Source organism: Peromyscus maniculatus, chromosome 5 (genome assembly GCF_049852395.1).
Source record: "Peromyscus maniculatus bairdii isolate BWxNUB_F1_BW_parent chromosome 5, HU_Pman_BW_mat_3.1, whole genome shotgun sequence".
Lineage (NCBI taxonomy): Eukaryota > Metazoa > Chordata > Mammalia > Rodentia > Cricetidae > Peromyscus > Peromyscus maniculatus.
The window spans coordinates 130,552,967-130,571,741 of NC_134856.1; the positions used below are offsets into that span (position 1 = coordinate 130,552,967).

The 18,775-nt window shown below is 54.4% G+C and overlaps 1 protein-coding gene across 2 annotated transcripts; it reads left to right on the plus strand.

The window, feature by feature from the left end:
- The first annotated feature begins 6,981 nt into the window (after positions 1-6,981).
- On the plus strand, positions 6,982-16,509 carry Ninj1 (ninjurin 1). Of its 2 annotated transcripts, none has more exons than XM_042278443.2 (4): positions 6,982-7,141; positions 13,706-13,934; positions 15,102-15,273; positions 15,833-16,509. In XM_042278443.2, the coding sequence occupies exons 1-3, from the start codon at positions 7,067-7,069 to the stop codon at positions 15,254-15,256; spliced, it is 459 nt and encodes a 152-aa protein (XP_042134377.1). In that variant the 5' UTR covers positions 6,982-7,066; the 3' UTR covers positions 15,257-15,273; positions 15,833-16,509. The 2 variants fall into 2 exon arrangements, with proteins under 2 accessions (XP_042134377.1, XP_006992352.1); XM_006992290.4 differs by having other exon boundaries at positions 6,983-7,141; positions 15,102-15,265.
- The last annotated feature ends 2,266 nt before the right edge of the window (positions 16,510-18,775 follow it).

The window sequence follows — 18,775 nt, forward strand, 5'->3', positions numbered from 1 at the left end:
CCACATGGCTATTATTACGTTCATTTCTCAGTTGGCAGGAAGGAAGAGTTCATGAATGATGTTAAACTCAGCAGTGTGGGGCTGAGGACCAAGCAATGCTCCCCTGCCCCTGTGCCCTGACAGCCTTCGCAGGGGCAGAAGCAGTACCACTGGGGCACGCCACACCCGCTCTGACCTCGCTCTCTCCCTGGGAGATGGAATGGCACTCCTGCTCTTGGAGACAGGAGCGTGGGGGTGCCTCCCAAGTCTCCCTGCTGTGGAGACTTGGCCTGTCCCACAGATGTCTAACCACTTAAGGTCTTCACTGTGCCCTCACTAATCAAGCCACACCTCTATCCTCCACGGGGGCCTAGAACGCAGCGTTTCACCCAGGTTCCTGGGGCACGTGATTAAGAGGGAAGGCCCCAACTTTCCCTGCAAAGGCCTCTGTGGCGTAGTGCAGTGACTTGTAAGGCCTTTGTGTGGGCTACCCATCTCCCCCAAAGCTAGCATGCTGGGACCTTGGCCTTAGCATGGTGGTCTCTGGACCCCCAAGGATAACAGCCATCCTATTTCCACATTAAAATGTCACCCCTGGGCTTTTTCACTGTGACAATGCCTGTGCCTAGGGCCTCAGGTGCCAGCAACCTTTATGTTGAGATGGGATTTCTCACCGGCCTAAAGCTTTAGGCCGGTGAGAAATCCCATCAAGTAGGCCAGGTTGATAGGCTACCTAGGGACCCCAGGAACCCACATGCCACTACATCTCCAGTGTGGGGATTACAAATGTAACTGTGCCAGGCTTTTTTTTTTTAACTTTTTTTTTTTTTTTTTGACGATTCCTTTTAATTTTTATGTCCACTGACATTTTCCTTGCATGCATGTCTGTGTGAGGGTGTTGGATGCCCTGGAACTGGAGTTACAGACAGTTGTGAGCTGCCATGTGGGTCCTGGGAATTGAATCACGGTCCTCTGGAACAGCAACTCTTTACCTCTTTACCTCTGAGCCATCTCTTCAACCCCCTGGGCCCAGCTTTTAAAATGTGGATTCTGGGGACTGAACTCGGGTCCTCATGTTGGCAAGGAGAACATTTTACTGACTGAACCATCCCCCCAGCCCTGAGGCCCCTTTTTCAGCTAGGAGGATAGAGCTGCTGCTCGCTGGAAGTAGTACCATTGGGCGGGGCTGAAAACAAACCCTTCAGGGCCCACACATGCCCTCTTCAGGGCATTTCTGCTTTACAGACCACGATAGAACCCTAAATCCCACAGTTCAGAGTGGGGGTGTCTGAACTGGACTCAACACGGACTCTCCTGCTTCTACCAGCCCTGACTGACACAGGAGAGTCTCCCAGCACTAGGGATGTAGCCTGAGACACTGGCCTTGAGCTACTTGGCAAAGACCCAATGCCCTCATGCAAACAAATGCAGATGTGTTTCTTCTGTGTGGGGCTTGTGTATACACAGGGCTCAGCCACGTTTCTCTGGGGCCCTTTCCTGTTCTCATTCTCTCCTGAAGACACTTCCAATGGTCACTTTCAGATGGACCATCAGCTCAGGGCAGCCTCTAGGAAACGGCTGTGGATTTCTTACCCACTTATCATTTCCAGCAGACCTTGAAAGCAGATGGAGAACAGGGACACAATGGGTACTGTCCCTTTAAGACTTGTCCTGGGTCAGATCCAGCAGAGAAAAGTCTGGTAAACATCCCTGAGCCCAGAGGGAAGAGCAACATGTTATAGGCATGAAAGGATGACACAGCAGACATGGAAACCCCTCTTCAGACTCACGTAGAAGGGCAGCCAGCTAACAAAGCTCTACATGTCTCAGCCTTTCCTCTATCCACTGACAGATGAGGAAACTGAGGCTGGGGGAGAAGAAGCACCGCCCAAGGCCATGGGTGGAACACTGACTAATTGCACAAACAGAGTGATTGCTCAAATGCCCCGCCACAGTCCTCTGTATTCCTCTGCAATAGGACTAAGGACCCCCAGCTGGAGTAGCCTGGGGGCTCTAAGGACAGAACAGGTTCCAATGGTGCCTCGGAGGCCTGCTTGCCTGCCTGCCACCTGCCAGAACACATACCCCACCCCACCCTGCCTCCTGAAGCGCCACAAAGGTAGGAAGGGGCTGGTCCCATACACTGACCAGAGATGGCTGCTTGTGGCTGGTGTCCACATTATAGATTTGGATTTCCAGCAGGGCTGGCAATATAATCCAATGGCAGAGTACTTGCCTAGCATCCACAAGGCCACAGGTTTACTCCCGTACGCCGCAGATTTTCAGTACTAGCGGACATTCGGTGAGGTGTCAGTGACCTCAGTGGTGAGCAGTGACCTGAGAGAACACCTCAGGCAATACTGAGACTGTAACAATCTCTCCGGACTTTAATATCCTCAGCTATAAAGTAAGTATGATGATGCGGTATGGAACGTCCCTCAGGAACTCCATTGTTGAAGTACTGGTCCCCAGCTGGTGGATCTAAGCACTGAGAGGTGACTGGATCCCAGGACTCTGATTTAATCAATGGATTCACAGTCTGTGGGCATTACTCGGAGGTGGCAGAAATTATAGAAGGCCTAGTTAGGGAAGGTAGGCCTCTGGAGTGTGCCTCTGAAGGTTACACCTTTCCCTGGACCCTTCATCTGTCTGTCTGTCTGTCTGCTTCCTGGCCACTGTAAGGTAAGCAGCTTTCCCCTGCCATACCCTTCTGTCTTCAGCCTCACCTCAGGCCTACCGTGATGGAGCCAAATGAAGCCAGCTGGCCACAGACTCGAACCTCTGAAACAGTGAGCCTCCAGATTCTCTCCTTGAAGCTGCTTTGTTTGGTTTCTCTCTCATAGAAACAAACTGTCCAACACAATGGGCCAAAGTGGCCTCCATGGTTTTGTCCCATGAGACATGCCAGGGCGCTGGCTAGGGTACCATAGCCAAGCACTGTCCTGGCTGCCCTTTCATGCCCTCCCTTCCCACCTCCTGACCCAGTGTTGGGTCCAGCCCGACAGGGACTTGGTAGGCTGACCTGTGGGCTGAGGAACTTCTAAGCTGTAGTTAGTGTATGAGCCCCTTGCCTCCCAGGGCAGGCGCCTGCGCTGTTAACCTCCAGGACTCCCAGACGGGCAAAGCCTTGAGGAGAGAACATATGTGAGAGCCAGATGCCAATCAGTCAGCCTCAGTCACGGAGCCAGAGAGGGTCGAGTTAGAGGAGTTAGAGTCTGGCCCCCCTGCTGCCCTCCGTCCCTGCACCACCACCACCCCCCCGCGCCCCCCCCCCCCCCCCCCCCCGTGACCTCTGGTGACACCGAGGCCCAGAGCGTCAAGAGCAGGGCCTGCAGCTGGGGGAGTGGGAAACCTCACGTTCTGATAAACACCTGGGGCTGACTCGCACACACTCGCACGCTCTGTGCCTGCAGCTTCACCTCCTAAACTCACCGGAAGAGCTGAGCATCCTGGTTCCTGCATGTGGAGCAAGCACTGGTCTCCAATGCCCTTGGGGAGAACACTGTTCAGCTTGGAAATATTCCCTGAGGCGGGGGACGGGGCAGACAGGCCACTATATTTGTGCCCCTAGGAGTTCCTAGTGTGGCCTGCTGGCCTGAGAGCTGTTGACTGGACCTTTCCCAGGAGTGGAGGAAGTATGCCTCCTTCCCAGGGCTGTTCCTGTGCGTGTGCAGACGCCCAAGTGTGAAGAGGACAAAAAACAAGCGTAGGTGTCATTCCTTGGGTACTGTACACCTTTTTCTCTTTTCTTTTCTTTTTTCTTTTTTTTTCTTTTTTTTTTTTTTCTTGAGATAGGGTTTCTCTGTGTAGTTTTGGTGCCTGTTCTGGATCTCGCTCTGTAGACCAGGCTGGTCTCGAACTCACAGAGATCTGCCTGGCTCTGCCTCCCAAGTGCTGGGATTAAAGGCATGCATTACCACTGCCCGCACACCTTTTGTTTGAGACAGGGGCTCTTATTTGCCTGGAAATCCATCAAGAGGTTCGGCTAGCTAGCCGTGAGCTCCAGGGACACACCCGTTTCTCTGCTCCTCTCTTGCCATCACTGGCATTACAAACACACATCGGAGTGCAGGCATTTCAGGTGGTTTCGAGAGATCAAACTCAGGTCCTCACACTTGAAGCATTTACTTCCCCACCTGAGTTGTCTCTGCAGCCTCTTCTTGCGTATGCATGTATAAAGTTGTGCCAGGCATGGCGGCCCATGCCTTTAATTGCCAGCACTCAGGAGGCAGGTGGATCTCTGAGTTTGAGGCCAACCTGATGTACATAGTGAGTCCCAAGATTGACAGAGCTACATAGTGAGACTCTGTGTCAAAAAAAAAAAAAAAAAAAAAAAAAAACAGAAGTAAATAAATTGTTAAATAATTGCTATTTATTAAATAAGCAAATAAATCGCACATCAATGCATGTGCAAAAGAAGCTGTTGGATTCCTTGGAGCTGGAATTATTGGTGTTTGTGAGAACAAGGGTTCTTAACTGCTGAGCCATCTCTCCAGCCCTCCTCATCCCTTAGTCCTGTTCTTGCGAAGTAATGGTACCAGGCTTCACAAAGTGCTGTCCTCTATACCTCTTACTTAGTGCCTGACTCCATCTGCTCCCTAGGGTAGGTAGGCTTCCACTGCACCTGCAACAGGACCTGGCATGCTGGCAACCTTGGACACCATTTCCTTCTTTCTTCTTCTTAAATAATTCTTAAATTTTTAAATTTTACTTTATGTGGATGGGTGTGTTTGCCTGCATGTATGTCCATGCATCACATGTGTCCCTGGTACCCACAGAAGCCAGAAGAGAATGTTGGACCCCATGGAACAGGAATTAGAGCTACCATGGTGTGTGCTGGGAATCAAACTCTGGTCCTCTGGAAGAGCAGCCAATGATCTTGACTACTGACCAATCTCTTCAGCATAAACACCATTTCTTTTTATCTTTTCTTTGTTCTTTTTCAGTTTTTCGAGTCAGGGTTTTTCCATGTAGCCCTGGCTGTCCTGGAACTCACTCTGTAGACCATGGTGGTCTTGAATTCAACAGTGATCAGCCTGCCTCAGCTGGGATTAAAGGCCTGCACCAAGCCGGGTGGTGGTGGTGGTGGTGGCAGCGGCGGCGGCGGCGGCGGCGGCGGCGGCAACGGCAATACACACCTTTAATCCCAGCACTCCGGAGGCAGAGGCAGGTGGATCTCTGTGAGTTCAAGGCCAGCCTGGTCTACAGAGCGAGATCCAGGACAGGCACCAAAACTACACAGAGAAACCCTGTCCTGAAACACCAAAAAACAAAAACAAAACAACCAACCAAACAAACAAAAACTCCAAAAATAAAAAATAAAGGCTTGTGCTGCTGCCGCCGCCGCCACTACAGGCCAAGCACCATTTCTTAACCTCTCTAACCCTCATCTTCCTTCTGGTGGGGGGTGGGGTGGGTAACAACAGGACAATGACCAACAGGCTTACTTGGCCTTGAGCAAACTCCAGCCTTATGCTACAACACACGCTGGAAAGATGGTGCACAGAGAGAGGGTGAGCCATTGGGCAGCAGAATGCTAGTTCTGGGCCCACCGCCTCTTTCCCAAGAGTCCCATGGTCTGCTTACTCCTCCTGGGAGGCTCGGGGAGGGAGGTATCAGCAAACAGCAGTGGAGAATGCAAAGAGAAGCAGGCCCTGAGAACAAGGTCAAGGTCAGGAGAAAGAAGAAACAGCAGCTGGCCATTAACCTCAGCTCCCTCATCTGGTGTCTCCTTGGAAGACAACATTCTCTCACCTCCGTACTCCACCTGGCTTCCTAGGCTAGGAGAACTCTCAGGACATGCTGCTAGGACGCGAGGATCCACTCAGCCAAAGCCTGAAGCAGTCCAACAGCTCCTTCTATCCTTGGAGTACACAGTGCCAGGTCCAGGCAGCACCATGATGCCAGCTCCCTCCGGACACTGAAGCTGCCACATTACTGATCCCCTCTGCTTCCTGAAAGGACCAAGCAGACGCCATAACAGGCTGCTCAGTCTTCTCTCAGGATCAGGCCTCAGTTTCAGTTTCCTGAGACTTGAACAAGCAGCTTCTGGGAGGGCTGTGAACAAAAGACAGTCCTTGCAGTAGCTTCCTGTCTGCTCAAGGTTCAGCCAGTTGTCTCACCAATTTAGAGCTACGTGCACGGGTCAATGTGTGCATGGGTCAGTGTGAACGTGCAAGGCCAGCCAGCCCCCATGGCAGCTCAAGGACAAAGCCTCAAAGCCTGGGACTTGTCCAGGCCTGCTCAAAAATGATAACTGTAACCTCTACCAATAAATTCAAAGGTTATACACCCTCACACAATCATATGATGCCAAGGCTTGTACCACCCTGCTTACGGTTTTTCCCTTTAAAAACCCCTCACCCTGAGAGCTCAGGGCCGTCCTCCTTCACCTGGCTAGCCAGTGTGTTGGACGCGGACCAAGCCCAGGCTTGCTTGTCATCAATAAACCCCTTTGTGTTTTGCATCGGATATCGGCTCTGTGGTGGTCTTGCTGGAGGGAGGGGTGTCTCTTGACCCGGCCACAACACTTCCCTTGGGCCTTTAGAATGTGCAGGAGGCACTTATTCACAGCTCCATGCTCCAGGCAAAAAAAAAAGCTGAGGTCCCTGGAGTGGAAAGTGCTAAGGTGGCCCAGAGTAACTGTTGACACCCTTTTCCTGGGTTGAGTGCTTAGCAAATACTGGGACTTTACTGCCTCAGGGTGCGCCCTGCCCAGGGGAAACCAGGGGGCAGCAACGGGCACTCCTTTAGCCCCCCTTTATAAAGATGAAGCGGGGGCGGCTTGATCAGAGACGGGGGTCCCTGGGGACTCTCTGATGCCATCGCGAGGACAGACGCCGCGCTACCTGCTTCAGCCATCCAGAAGGAGCCTGAGAATTGGGGACATCAAGACCAGAGAGGGGATTATTCCTGGACCGACGCGATCCCATCATCAGGCTTCTAGGCCCGGGCCCGCCCCGGTGGAGGCGGAGTCTGGGGGCGGCCGAGCTCGGGGGGCGTGTCGGGGGCGGGCGCTCAACCCTAGCCCGCGGCGGAGGCGCAGGGCGCGCTCAGGCCGTGTGCTAGGCGGCCCGGCGGCCGCACCATGGAGTCGGGCGCCGAGGAGCACGAGCTCAACGGCGACCTGCGCCCGGACTTCCCCGGTTCCCCCGACGCCTCGGTAAGATCCCAGCACCCCCGGCCCCGGCCGCTGTGTGACCTTGGCCGGCGCCGCCCTCTCTGGGCCCGGCTCAGCAGCGGGCACCTGTGGGTGTCGGGCCGGGTGTGCGCGCGTCCGCACTGCGGGGTGGTGGTGGTGGTGGCCGCTGCTCCCGGGCAAAAGTCGTGCTTGACCTGTCCCGAGAGCAAGTGGTGGGTCTGGGGCCAGCACAGCAGGTGGGCAGAGGCGCCAGGCGGTCTAGCGTGCTGCCGTCGCCCCGCTGTACAGAGTCCGCGTCTGGCTGGCACCACTCCTCGGGTGGAGGTGGTTGGCATCCCCCTCTCCCGGACTCTCCTTCCTCCCACACCACCCTCCAACTTCCAGCGCCTCGGAGCTGTCTCCTGCGTGCCCTGGGGTGGGCGGGAGAGGGAGTCACCGCCTCCTGGTTGGAAGCCAGCACCAGGCAGACAGCTACGTCACCACACGGTGACCACACAGTCGCATGCAGCAGTGATAGGGGAAACCCGAGGCTGTGCCCCTGCTGCGGTCACCTACCTGCCTATGAAAAACAGAACGTCACCCTCTCAGCCTTCAGGGTGTCCACTCTAGGACTGAACGGACCTGCTCGGAGTTTGCTCTGCCACGGCCACAGCAGTGGTCGGATGCCCATGTTGAGGGACCATCCTTCCTCACCCCTCAGTCTACCTCCAGGGCAAGGGCTGAGCATGCCAGGGCCCAGCCTTCACTAGTACCACCCCGCGTGGCCCTCTGTCCCTCTGTGACTTGTTGACTTTGGACATTCCTTCTTTTTCCGAACCCCCCCTCGGGGGTGGGGGTGGGGAATTGCACCAGGCTGGGATTTTCCACAAGTCCTCATGATGCAAAATAGACGGGAACAGAGACTTTCTGCCCAGATCCAGGCCCATGCCGTGGGAACGGGGTTGTTCAGGGAGGAGGGACCAGAGGAGCAAGAGGTAGAAGCATGGGTGTCTGTCCCTGGATGCGAGGAGAAAACAGCACTAGAAGAGCCTTGGACTCGATCAGGCGTGCCAGCTGAGACCTGTGGGCTCTGTCAAAGTCTGTGAGCACTCTGGAAGCAGTGGGCCAGGGGCACCCTGGCTGTGTTCTTGGGGAGAACCCTCCATCTCTCTGGGCCTTTTTAAATGTCGTTTTAAAAGGACAGGGGATGGGGATCAGGAGCAGATGGGCAGGTGGTTGAGAAGCTGGTCTGACGTGGGGCCCTGCCTGTCTCCAGCCCTTGACCTTGCCTAGCTGTGTCTTTCCTTCAGTACTGTCTGTTCAGCTCTGCAGACAGCTGGATGAGTTGTGCCTCCCAAGGGAAGTCTGAGCATATCCCCAGGAAAAGATTGGAGTGTGTGTGTGTGTGTGTGTGTGTGTGTGTGTGTGTGTGTGTGTGTGTGGTGGGGGCACTCAGGAGTCACTGTCTTGGCTCTGGGAACAAGAGAGAGGGAGATTCATCCCCACCACTTCTTTGAAGATCACGGGTAGGAGAATGAAAGCAGCAATGTAGGCTTCTCAGGGGTATGCAGGGTTGCCTGACGTGGTAGTTGGTCATGAGCACAGAGGCCAGGGAAGGCTGCTCTGTGGTGGAGTTGTTTGCATTGGCTTGCTGGAGGGACACGGATCTGGCCCTCTGGTTGGGTGGGAGAGCACCAAGGCAGAGGAAATAGTGCAAGTGGAGACCAGAGGCTAGACTACTGAGCAAGTGGAGACCAGAGGCTAGACTACTGAGCACACCCTGGGCCGGGTGGGAGGTTTTGTCTAGGGTCACTGGGGACAGGATGCTTCCTGGGGTGTGGCCAGCCTTGAAGGCTGCCCTGCTCAATGCCCAGCCCCCCTTCCCAACCTTCAACTTTCTATGGCATGGCATGTCAGCACTCTGTGCCTCAGTTTATCATTTATGAAATGCTTTGGTAACAGTGCTTCTGCTAAGTTAAAACTATATGGCTGCTGTAAAGGAAATGCTTGCAGCAGAGTACAGTACAGGATGGTGCTCGCTGTGGAGACACTCTCATGGCGACACCCACAGAGGTTTGGGGAGGACAGCACCATCCCCAGGGTGGAACCCCAAGGGAAACTCAGTTAACCCTCTGGAAAAGGGGGCGCCACGACCCCCCGGGTGGCTGAGGCTCAGCAGAGTTGCCCTGCTGCGTCCTCTTAAGCACAGCACTAGGGAAGTTCTCTCTGCCCGTGCCCTCCAAATGCTAGGTGCCCCAGAGCCGATTACCCAAAGGCCTCGCTAATGTCCACAGACTGAGGCGGTTTTTGTGAGTCGGCTCACTTTTACCTGGCAGCTGAGAAACAGTAAACACCAGTTCAGTGTGGAAATGCTGTGCCCATGTGATGACGCTGGGCTTCATGTCTGGCACTGCAGGAGGGAGGTGCCTGAGATGGAGCTGGGCCATAGCCCTGTGGTACCTGCCCTGCTCTTACCTCTCACTGAACCCAGGCTGAGGTATCGGCGGTCATATCTTAGGTCTCCAGGCCATGGCATTGCACACTGCTATTCCCTCTGCCCGGCCTCAGCTGCTTGGGGAAGCTTCCTATTTTCCTCATTTCTGCTTGCCTGGCAGATCCTGGGACAGTCAGATCTTAGCCAAGTTCTAAAGGCCACCCTAGCGAGCCTCAGGGTCACTCCTGGTCAGTTCTGAGCCACAGGAAGTGAGTCTGCTGTGGGGACCCCGCCTCCCATGCTTCCTGCTGCCTCACTGGGGTTTCCTGCCTGGAATGCATATGTGGAACCAGGAGACACTTCTGTCTTGCTTCTTAGGCTCCCTGGGCAAGGACAGTACAGCCTGGGGCGCAGAAGTCTGGGCTTTAGATTCTGACAGGGTCAGGTGGCTTCCTGCCGGAGCTGGCCTGGGGGGTGGGTCCCCAGCTCCTGCCCCCAGGCCACAGCAGCCCCCACCGTCTACTGGTGTGTGACAGGGCCTCTGAGCAGTCCAGGTTGGGGCCATCCAGGATCTACCTAGACTTGGACCTCTGGGTCACCTAGGACAGCATTTTGGCCTCATGGAGAGCCTGTGTGCCTGGCCTGGCCTTCCTGGTTTCTGTTTTTATTCGTATGCTGGTATTTCTCATTGACTGAAGTCTGTCACTGGGAAGAGCCATACATTGAGTAAAGGTACATCCTGGCCCTGCCACTAGATGCAGCATGTCCCAACAGGTCACAGGCCTCTGAAACCATGCTATGAAATTCCCTGAATTTTCCTGATAAGCAGTCACCCTGCTGGCCATTGGTGTGGTGAGATTGGGAATGTCAGGGTGTGTGTATAAAGGACAGCATCTTGTTCTATGGGTCAAGCTGATGGGCATAGATCCCCATTCAAGCTTTGGGGGGTCGGTAGTACCCATTGTGCTATGACTAAGCCAGCCCTTAGGTACCCACTCCCTTCCCACCTCAGCCATGAACCATCAGGTGACCCCAGGCCATTTGACCAGGCCCTCACAAGTACAGCTCCCTGTACGTGCTGACTACACCACACTGTTCCTTCTTGGTGTTTAGAGGAAAACAGCCTGTTTCATGTCAGTTCCCAGCTGCCGCTGAGGTTTCAGGGAACTCCTGCCAGCCCTGGGACATATTAACCAGTGTGTTTTCTCCCTGATCTGCCCAGGTCACTGGCACAGGCCTGGAAGGGTTTCCTAGCATGCTCAGGCAGCTGGTTAGGCCCACAGGGCTCCCTGTTCTATGGCTTGTGGCCCAGCAACCCTTGGATCCATCCTACTGTACATCCTGGGAGAGGCCTGTGTGGCAGTCACCAGCATAACTTAGGATCAGACCCCAGGAGTAGGCTCCTTCCCAGCTGCATGAAACCTCAGAGGCCCTTGCCAGAGTGGACACCAATGGTGTGTGCGCAGGTACAGCCCTAGGTGTGCAGCTTACTTACATCCTTGGTTTGAATTTGAACCTCCCTCTCCCTGGAGGTATCCTACAAGGCCCCTGAAACCTCCATGTCCTGATCCCCAGAGGAGAATAGTGTAGCCTATTACTTAGTGGCAGACAGGTTTCCCAGAGGGCATCCCCAGACATGAAGGTGGGGAGACCTGCAGCTTGTGGGGGACACAGTGCCAGGCTGTGGGAAATAGAGTTTAACACCAGGCGAAGGCCTGAGGCCCATATCATCATCTTACAGGCTGAGAGGGAAGCAGATGGCTGGTAGGTTGTAGCTTCTGTTGGCCCCAAGGACTCTGAGCCATCTCAGGGTACTAAGTCCACAAGCCCTATGGCATATTCGAGACAAAGACTGAGCGAGACTAGCTGTCCTGAACGAGAGAGAGAGAGAGAGAGAGAGAGAGAGAGAGAGAGAGAGAGAGAGAGAGAGAGCGCCTTGAGGACTGTCTCCTTGGAGTGTCAGCTGCCAGGGCTCTGAGCCCCAAAGCATGAGTTCAAATTGTCGCCTGGCTCCCACTTGCTGTGTGGCTTTGGAAAGGAGCCTCGGTTGCCCTTTGAGAGAGGCCAGCAGGGGCTTAGGCATTTGTGACTCAGTGCTGAGGGCAGGGAGTGAGGTTAGGGACGTGAGGCAGTTCATTCATGTATCTGGTCCTTGTGACCATGTGGTCACGAAGTATTTAAATGGTTCAGAATCAAAAGAAATTCTTCCTGCTGCTCAGCAAGCTTAGCCTGGGGCTATTTGTGGCTTCACCTCATCCATCCTCTGCAGTTGGTGGAGTTCTTCTCCTCCACCAACTAAGTGATCAAAAGTCCCACTTCCTGTGTTTATGTAAGCATTCATGCATAGGCATATTTATCTGTGTGTGTTTATGTGGAGATATTTATATGTATGTGTTCTATGGCATGCGGGCTTGTGCACACACATGCACGCACAGTACTTTGAGTATGCAAGCATACCTATGTACATCCATGCATTTGTAACTTCTACAATACATACATGTAACTTCTACATACAACTTCATATACACATAAAATTATACACAAATACCCCCACACAGTCTCACACACTAGGAATGTGCTCTTGAGTAAGAATTTTGACCAAAGGGAGCTTGCTATTCAAAGTGCAGTTTACGTTGAAAGCGGGGGCGGGGGTGGGGGGTGGGGGGCGGTTGGTATGTTCCAGCCCAGGTTCAGGCAGCAGAGTGCACCTGTGCCTCCCCCCCCCCCACTGCCTTCCTTCTTGAATACATGACTTCAGAAGAAATTTCAGGTTAAAGATACACACACCGTCCAAGTGAAGGCCTGCCCTCTGTCAGCTCAGTGGCCCCTGCTTTGGGCTTTCGAGCCTGCAACAGTCACCTGAGTACAGTGGACGCCTTCCCCACAGCCCTGCAGCACAGCCAGCCTCCATCCCCTGCATCTTTCATGAGTCTAGAAACAGGATCTTTCAAGGTGGCCCCAGGTGGCTGGCCGCCAGCAGCCGGCCCTGGTCACCTCTTTCAGCTCCATGCCCACTCCCTGGAGGCTATAATTCAGGACTTGATGGCTCAGGGGTACCAGTGGACAAAGGGCTGAGCCTAGATCTGCTGAGATTTTCCTAGGGAGCTGAGAAGGGGCCCAACCAGGGCAGCTTGAGAGAGCTGACTGGCCCTGTGGAAAGAGAAAACCAGCCACTTAGAGTGAAGCAAGCCAGCTAGAGAGGTGACCTCTTGTGACAGGAGGAGCCAGGTCCTACCAGGGGGACCAGGGGAGGTACACTGGAAGCAGAGGCCTCCAGAAAGAACCTCAGAGCATGGGGGTATCTGGAGGGGAAGATCCTGCGGGTAGAGAGACCTACAGGGTCCCTTGTGACTGGCAATGTAAGAGGTGGGAGGTGACCTAGGAAGTCGCCTCCAGGGAGGGGCAGGGGCTGGGGCTGGGACTGGCCCTAAGAGAAGAGAGGATGCCATCAAGGGTTGCCTAACCTGAAAAGAGCTTGGAATTATATCTCTGTCATTACTATGAAAATTCAGGAAACAGACATCCTGCTCTACTGCATACAGGATGGTGGGACATCTATTGAGCACCTGCTGTGTGCTCTTGGTGACACATATCCATGAGTAGCTGTAGCTAAACAGGGTGACCAGACCATCCTGCAGGGTGATACTGAAGCTGGGGGTGTTGTCTGTATGTGGGGTCCCACTAAGCGGGGGTGAGGCTGGGGCTGGGAGGTGAGCCAAGGCAGGGTTGACCAGACCTTTGGGCTCAGCCCAGGAAAGGTTAGTTCAAGCCTGGGCCAGCATGCAGGGACCTGTCTACTCCCACCTCATTTCTCTTCCTGATACCAGGCAGGAATCTAGACTCTGGGGGAGGGGAGGCCCAGGGTTCACAGGCAAGGAAGACTACCTTCTGCACGGGATAGTGAGGGCCATGGTCTTTCTCAGCTGGAGGCCCGTATGTGTGTGTGCTGAGGCTGGTGTTCTGGTTTCCTTCTCTCCAAAACTTTACCCCAGGGAATTTCTTTAGAGTAACAAGCACTTGCCAGGGTTGGGGCATCAGAAGCCCTACCTGCAGGGGCCTTGACAACTCCCTGCAGCCCCAGGGAGACCCAGAACCCCTTCCTGACCTCCTCCTGTAGCTCTCCCCAGAGCCCCTCGTTGACCCTGCCCTACTGATCACTTTGCTCCCCACAGCCACCCCGCTGGGGTTGGAGGAACCGGCCCATCAATGTAAACCATTACGCCAACAAGAAGAGCGCAGCAGAGAGCATGCTGGACATTGCGCTGCTCATGGCCAACGCATCGCAGCTGAAGGCCGTGGTGGAACAGGGTCATGACTTTGCCTTCTTTGTGCCTCTCGTGGTCCTCATCTCCATCTCTCTCGTGCTGCAGATCGGAGTGGGCGTGCTTCTCATCTTCCTGGGTAGGGCCCATGGCCGCTCGAACAGCCCCAAGGATGGACAGGGGATGGGGGAGAGGTTGGGGTGGGTGTGGAGGGTGGGGTGTTTGTAGTGGTTTCACCTCAAATGCTTGGTCCTCAGGTAGCCAGGCTTGTGGTCCAGGCTGTTGCTTCTCCCCTCTGACCCTGCCCTTTGAAAGCAGAGCTTTGGGGGTCCTCAGGGTCTGGAAGGTGGGGTAGTGCAGGGGAAGGGGGAATTGGGTACCTGCTTCCTTGGGTCCCTGTGGTAGCTTCTGCTAGCCAGTCCTCCCTGCTTAGACCAGTTCAGGCCTGACTCTGCTGCCTGTGTCCAGTAGCAAAGAGCAGCCAAGTTCCCTAGGTGACAAAGAAGAGACCCTTACCTAGGAAGCAAGGAGGAGACCTTGGGTCAAGATGTGATGAGGGGAACCTGGAGCAGGAGGTAAAGAGGAGACTCTGGAATAAAGAATGGAGAGACTCAGTGGTTCTGGAGATAAGATGATTCTGGGCCCAGAAGGTGACCTTGGCCCTGGACCACTGTCTCCATGGACAGGATGCCCAACTCTTCCTTCTGATTCCAAGTGAAAATCCAAAATGTAGGTAGGATATAACCACTAATTCCTAAACTGAGTCACTGAGTGTCCCCTCAGCAGATGACCCACTCCCTTGGGTAGGCATAGATGGATGGTAGATGGGAACGTGGGCTGGGGTTGCCGGGGGCAACCTTGGTGCCTGTTCAGAGTGGAAGATGCCATCAGGAACAGGGAGGGTCCAGATTTGCTTTCTGGCAATATGACCTTGGGCTAATGAGGGGACCTTCTGGGACTTCATGGTCTGTACCTGTGAAATGGGTATAGTAGCAGAGCCTAAGGTGTAGCGGAGGGTCTGTAAACTAAAGCTCTGGAGTTCAGCGCTTTTGCCTTTGTAACGAAACCTGGCCTGGCTCGGCATCCAGAAATGCTGTTACCTCTGCCCATAGCCTGCCTGGAGAAAGTGGAGAACATAGAAGGTAGGGACACCCATGCCTAATTTGAGCAAAACAGGCAATTTTTCAATGGGGAACAAAATCCTAAATACGGCCAAGAACCCTATACGGTCCACTCAGGACACTCCCTAGACACGTTCATGCAGGCCAGGCTTCTCTGGGTAGCATCTTCTCCCTCTCGCCCACAGTCAAGTACGACCTTAACAACCCAGCCAAGCATGCCAAGCTGGACTTCCTTAACAACCTGGCCACAGGACTAGTATTCATCATCGTGGTGGTCAACATCTTCATTACGGCCTTTGGGGTCCAGAAGCCTGTAATGGACGTGGCACCCCGGCAGTAGGACACCCCGGTGAGTTGGTAAGGGAGGCTGAGACCTGCTGCTATCGCCACTGTGGGAGGCTCATTGGGTGTGGTGGGTTGTGGGCTGGCTACCCCCTCACATGTGGCATGCCCAGCCCACTTACGACCCCTGAATGTAGTCCTTGATGCTTCCTGAGTGGTCATCTGGCCAGGAAGAGGGTGCCAGGGCCTGTGGGAACATAGTCCTAGTCCTCCTGGCCTCAACTCTTCATAAGTGTCTCCAGAGCTGACTCCAGAGGCTTCAGGTATTTGGTGACGGCATAGTCCGCTGCTGCTGACAGCTGGAGTAGTGGCTTTTACTAGGAGGGTGGCCATGGTCACTACTGACTGGCTCTTGACACCATGATGGGCCTGGCCTGTAAGTCCTGACAGAGACCCAGGGATATTGTATTCAGTGTGAAAGGGGCTATAGCACCTTGTCCATGGGGGACAGTCCCTTACGCCTGACTGAGTAGCCCTGATGCCCACGGGCCCTGGCATGGCCTCAGCACCCGCTCTAGCCTGGGGCACTGTCAGTTGGCCTAGCGGCACTCACACGTCTCTTGTGTCTTTCCAGAGTCCTTAAAGTTACCTGATCGCAGCCCAGCTGTCCAGACCCCTGCAACTGCCGTGCCCTTAAGGCATGTTTCTCCTTGTGCATCACTCCCCTAAAACCACCAGAGCCCACGCTGGCCACCGCCGGACCATGGTCAGAGGTGGACTTCCATCCAACTGTGACTGCTGTGTGGGTGGCTGCTCGAGGCATGTGGGAACTGGATGCAAGGCTATGAAGATTAGAACTGGACAGCCCCACAGAAACCCTTGCCCAGAGAATGGTCACTGCCCACCAAGGACATGCAGCAAGTCCATGATTGGGCTCAACGAGGGGCCAGCGCTGGCCGACGTCTCAGGACATTCCAGAGGGACCAGGATCTGTGCCTCCCTTTGCTGATACATCAGTGTCTCTATTTCCTATGGAGCCTGCACGGGTCACCCTGGAGACTGCTGCCTCTGCTGTTTCCTAGGCCAGGGACCCTGGACAACTGTCCGTGCCTGTCAGCTCCAGTAGTGGCCACTGGTTCCAGCCTCAGTGCCTAGGCTTGGCAGCCAGTAAGAGGCAGCCATGCCCATGGGGGCCACAGGTCATGCCGGTACCTTCTGCCAGCAGTGACCTGGGAAGAGCCCAGCCTCCTACTCAGGGGTTTAGACCCCACTTTTCTAATCAGGAATGACAATAAAGCTTATGTGCTTCCCTGCTGGGCTCCACGTGCCACCCTCCTCCTGGGGCACCATCCTCCACTCCCAGGCAGCCCCTCCCTGCAGGGGCATGAGCACATTCTAGCCAGGGCACCCTCTTTGGAATACCTGATTGAACTCTCAGCCTTCCTTCTGCCCAGGGGTAGGTTTTAAGGCAGAAGTTGGCATCTGAGGCTCAACAGCCTTTATGCACAGAGAAGTTTCAAGAGAGGCTGACAAGATGGCTCAGTGGTTAAAGTCTTACTGTACAAGTACAAGGACCCAAATTTAAATCCCCAGCACCCACGTAAAATTCCAGGTGCAGTGGATTATCAGTGCTGGGGTGGACGGTGGGGTGGCTTGAGGAGCCCTGTTGTTCACCTGGCCAGCCAGCTAGAAGTTAGACCTGGTTTTGACCTCTGGCCTCTACACATGCATGCTACACAATGCCACACGTATATATTGCACATGCGTACACACAAGTTATAAGAATAGTTCATAGAACTCCCTTACATACTAAATGCCTTACCAGGCATATTCTGTGCTGTACTGGAGCCTGCCCTGCTGGCCTCCTCAGGATTGGGGAGGAATACAGGTTCCCAGGCCCCAGCTGCTATGTGATGAGAGATTGGAGTGTGCCACCCTCCTGGGTACACGGTTGGAAGGACACTGCAACTCTCTGCACTTCGACTGCCCAGTGTTGGCGTGCCAAGTACTAGAAACCGCTGGCCTTCCGAAACCTGCACAGCATCCTGATGTAGCCAATGACTGCATTGCAGACCTCAGTCCCATGCCCAGGGCCTCTGCCATTTGTAGCAAAAGAAGACAATACCCCACTCAGGACTCCACATGCCCCTGCTACCTCTCCAAGTTCAGGAGATGTCCCTCAGGCCTGCTCAAGCGAAGGAGCTCACCTAGGTACCACTTGCAGGGCTGGAAGGCGGCATGCACAGAGGCTGCCCAAGCATTTGTTAACGGCATCTGTGAGGCTGTCTCTGGCTGTGCTGTACCGGGGAAAGGCAGCTTGTGGGAGCCTGGGAAGCAGCCATGTTCTTGTCTCCAGTTGCCAGCTGTGGCCTCAATGGGGTCACATGTGCTCTCTACCCACTCTAGCACTTGCTGTTTGAAGCTGGCCCACCTGACTGGCACTTAGACACATCTCTGTCCTGACTGTTGGACCCTGTGCGAGTCCAGCTCCCACCTTTTGAAGGGTTCTTAGCTGGAGGAGAGAGGAATTAAGAAATGATAGATAGAGAGACCTAGACGACGAGAAGAAACACAGGATAGCTTCGGAGGGCCTGGGTCAATACCTTTATTGAAAAGGGCTTTTTATAACAATGCCAAGGGGCGGGGCAAAAGACTCACCCTTGCAAGATCAAAGCACGCTGCACAGCCAAGTGCAGACCCTTCCAAACACCTGGTAACCACGCCCGTGGTTAGATCATCCCCTTATGCAGCCCCGCTGGGTAAAGCAAGCTCAGGTTCTCTGACCCTGAGTAAATTCTCACTAGGAAGCCTCTGTGGGCTCCCACAGGACACCTCCTCCAAAGTGGCATCCAGCTCTGCCCATGGTCAGCAGGGACCCTCTCACTGGGAGGAGATGGCCTGAGAGTCTGTCTTACCTAGAGGTCTCCCTCACCCAGCAGATGCCGGCTCCCAGGCCCACCTCTCCTCTGCTTTGCTCTCACTGTACCTTCCAAGCCCCAGCCCTCCATCTGTCCCACCTCCTCCCACTGGGCCTGTGCTCTGAGACGTAAGACCCACCCATACCTGATCCCCTCCAGCCAGCCTCTGCCTGCTCTAAGCATCCTTCCCAATTCAGAGAGTGAGGGACCAGGGCTTCTCTCAAAACCCCCACTTCCTATCTGTCCCTCACTTATATGACCAGTATGCCCCTTTAGAAATTAGGGCACTAAGACATCCCAGAAGCCCCTGCAACCTTGGGTGCAGCTGACCAGTCAGGAACCCAAAGTGATGGATGAGAGAAAGCACCATCTTTTGGTGGTGGGGGGAAATGGTCGGTCAGATCCCTTTTAAATACTCCAGGAAAAACAGTGTTATGATGCATGCCTGTAATTCCACTCAGCCAATTTCCTCCACCTTGTGGGCCTATCCTACTACAAGCAGGAAGATCAGAAGTCCAAGGTTATCCTCAGCTACCTAGTTAGTTTGAGGTTAGCTTGTGTTATAGGAAACCCTGTCTTTAAGAAAAAAGCTCCAGGGGAAATCTGGGTGCAGGGGTACATGTTTAGTCACAGCTATTCGAGAAACTGAGGCAAGAAGA

Excerpts from the sequence above, each read along its gene's own strand:
- Ninj1 (XM_042278443.2), top strand. The coding sequence starts at position 7,067 with ATGGAGTCGGGCGCCGAGGAGCACGAGCTCAACGGCGACCTGCGCCCG. Across the intron at positions 7,142-13,705 it reads CCGGTTCCCCCGACGCCTCG|CCACCCCGCTGGGGTTGGAG; the intron begins GTAAGATCCCAG and ends TGCTCCCCACAG. Across the intron at positions 13,935-15,101 it reads CGTGCTTCTCATCTTCCTGG|TCAAGTACGACCTTAACAAC; the intron begins GTAGGGCCCATG and ends TCTCGCCCACAG.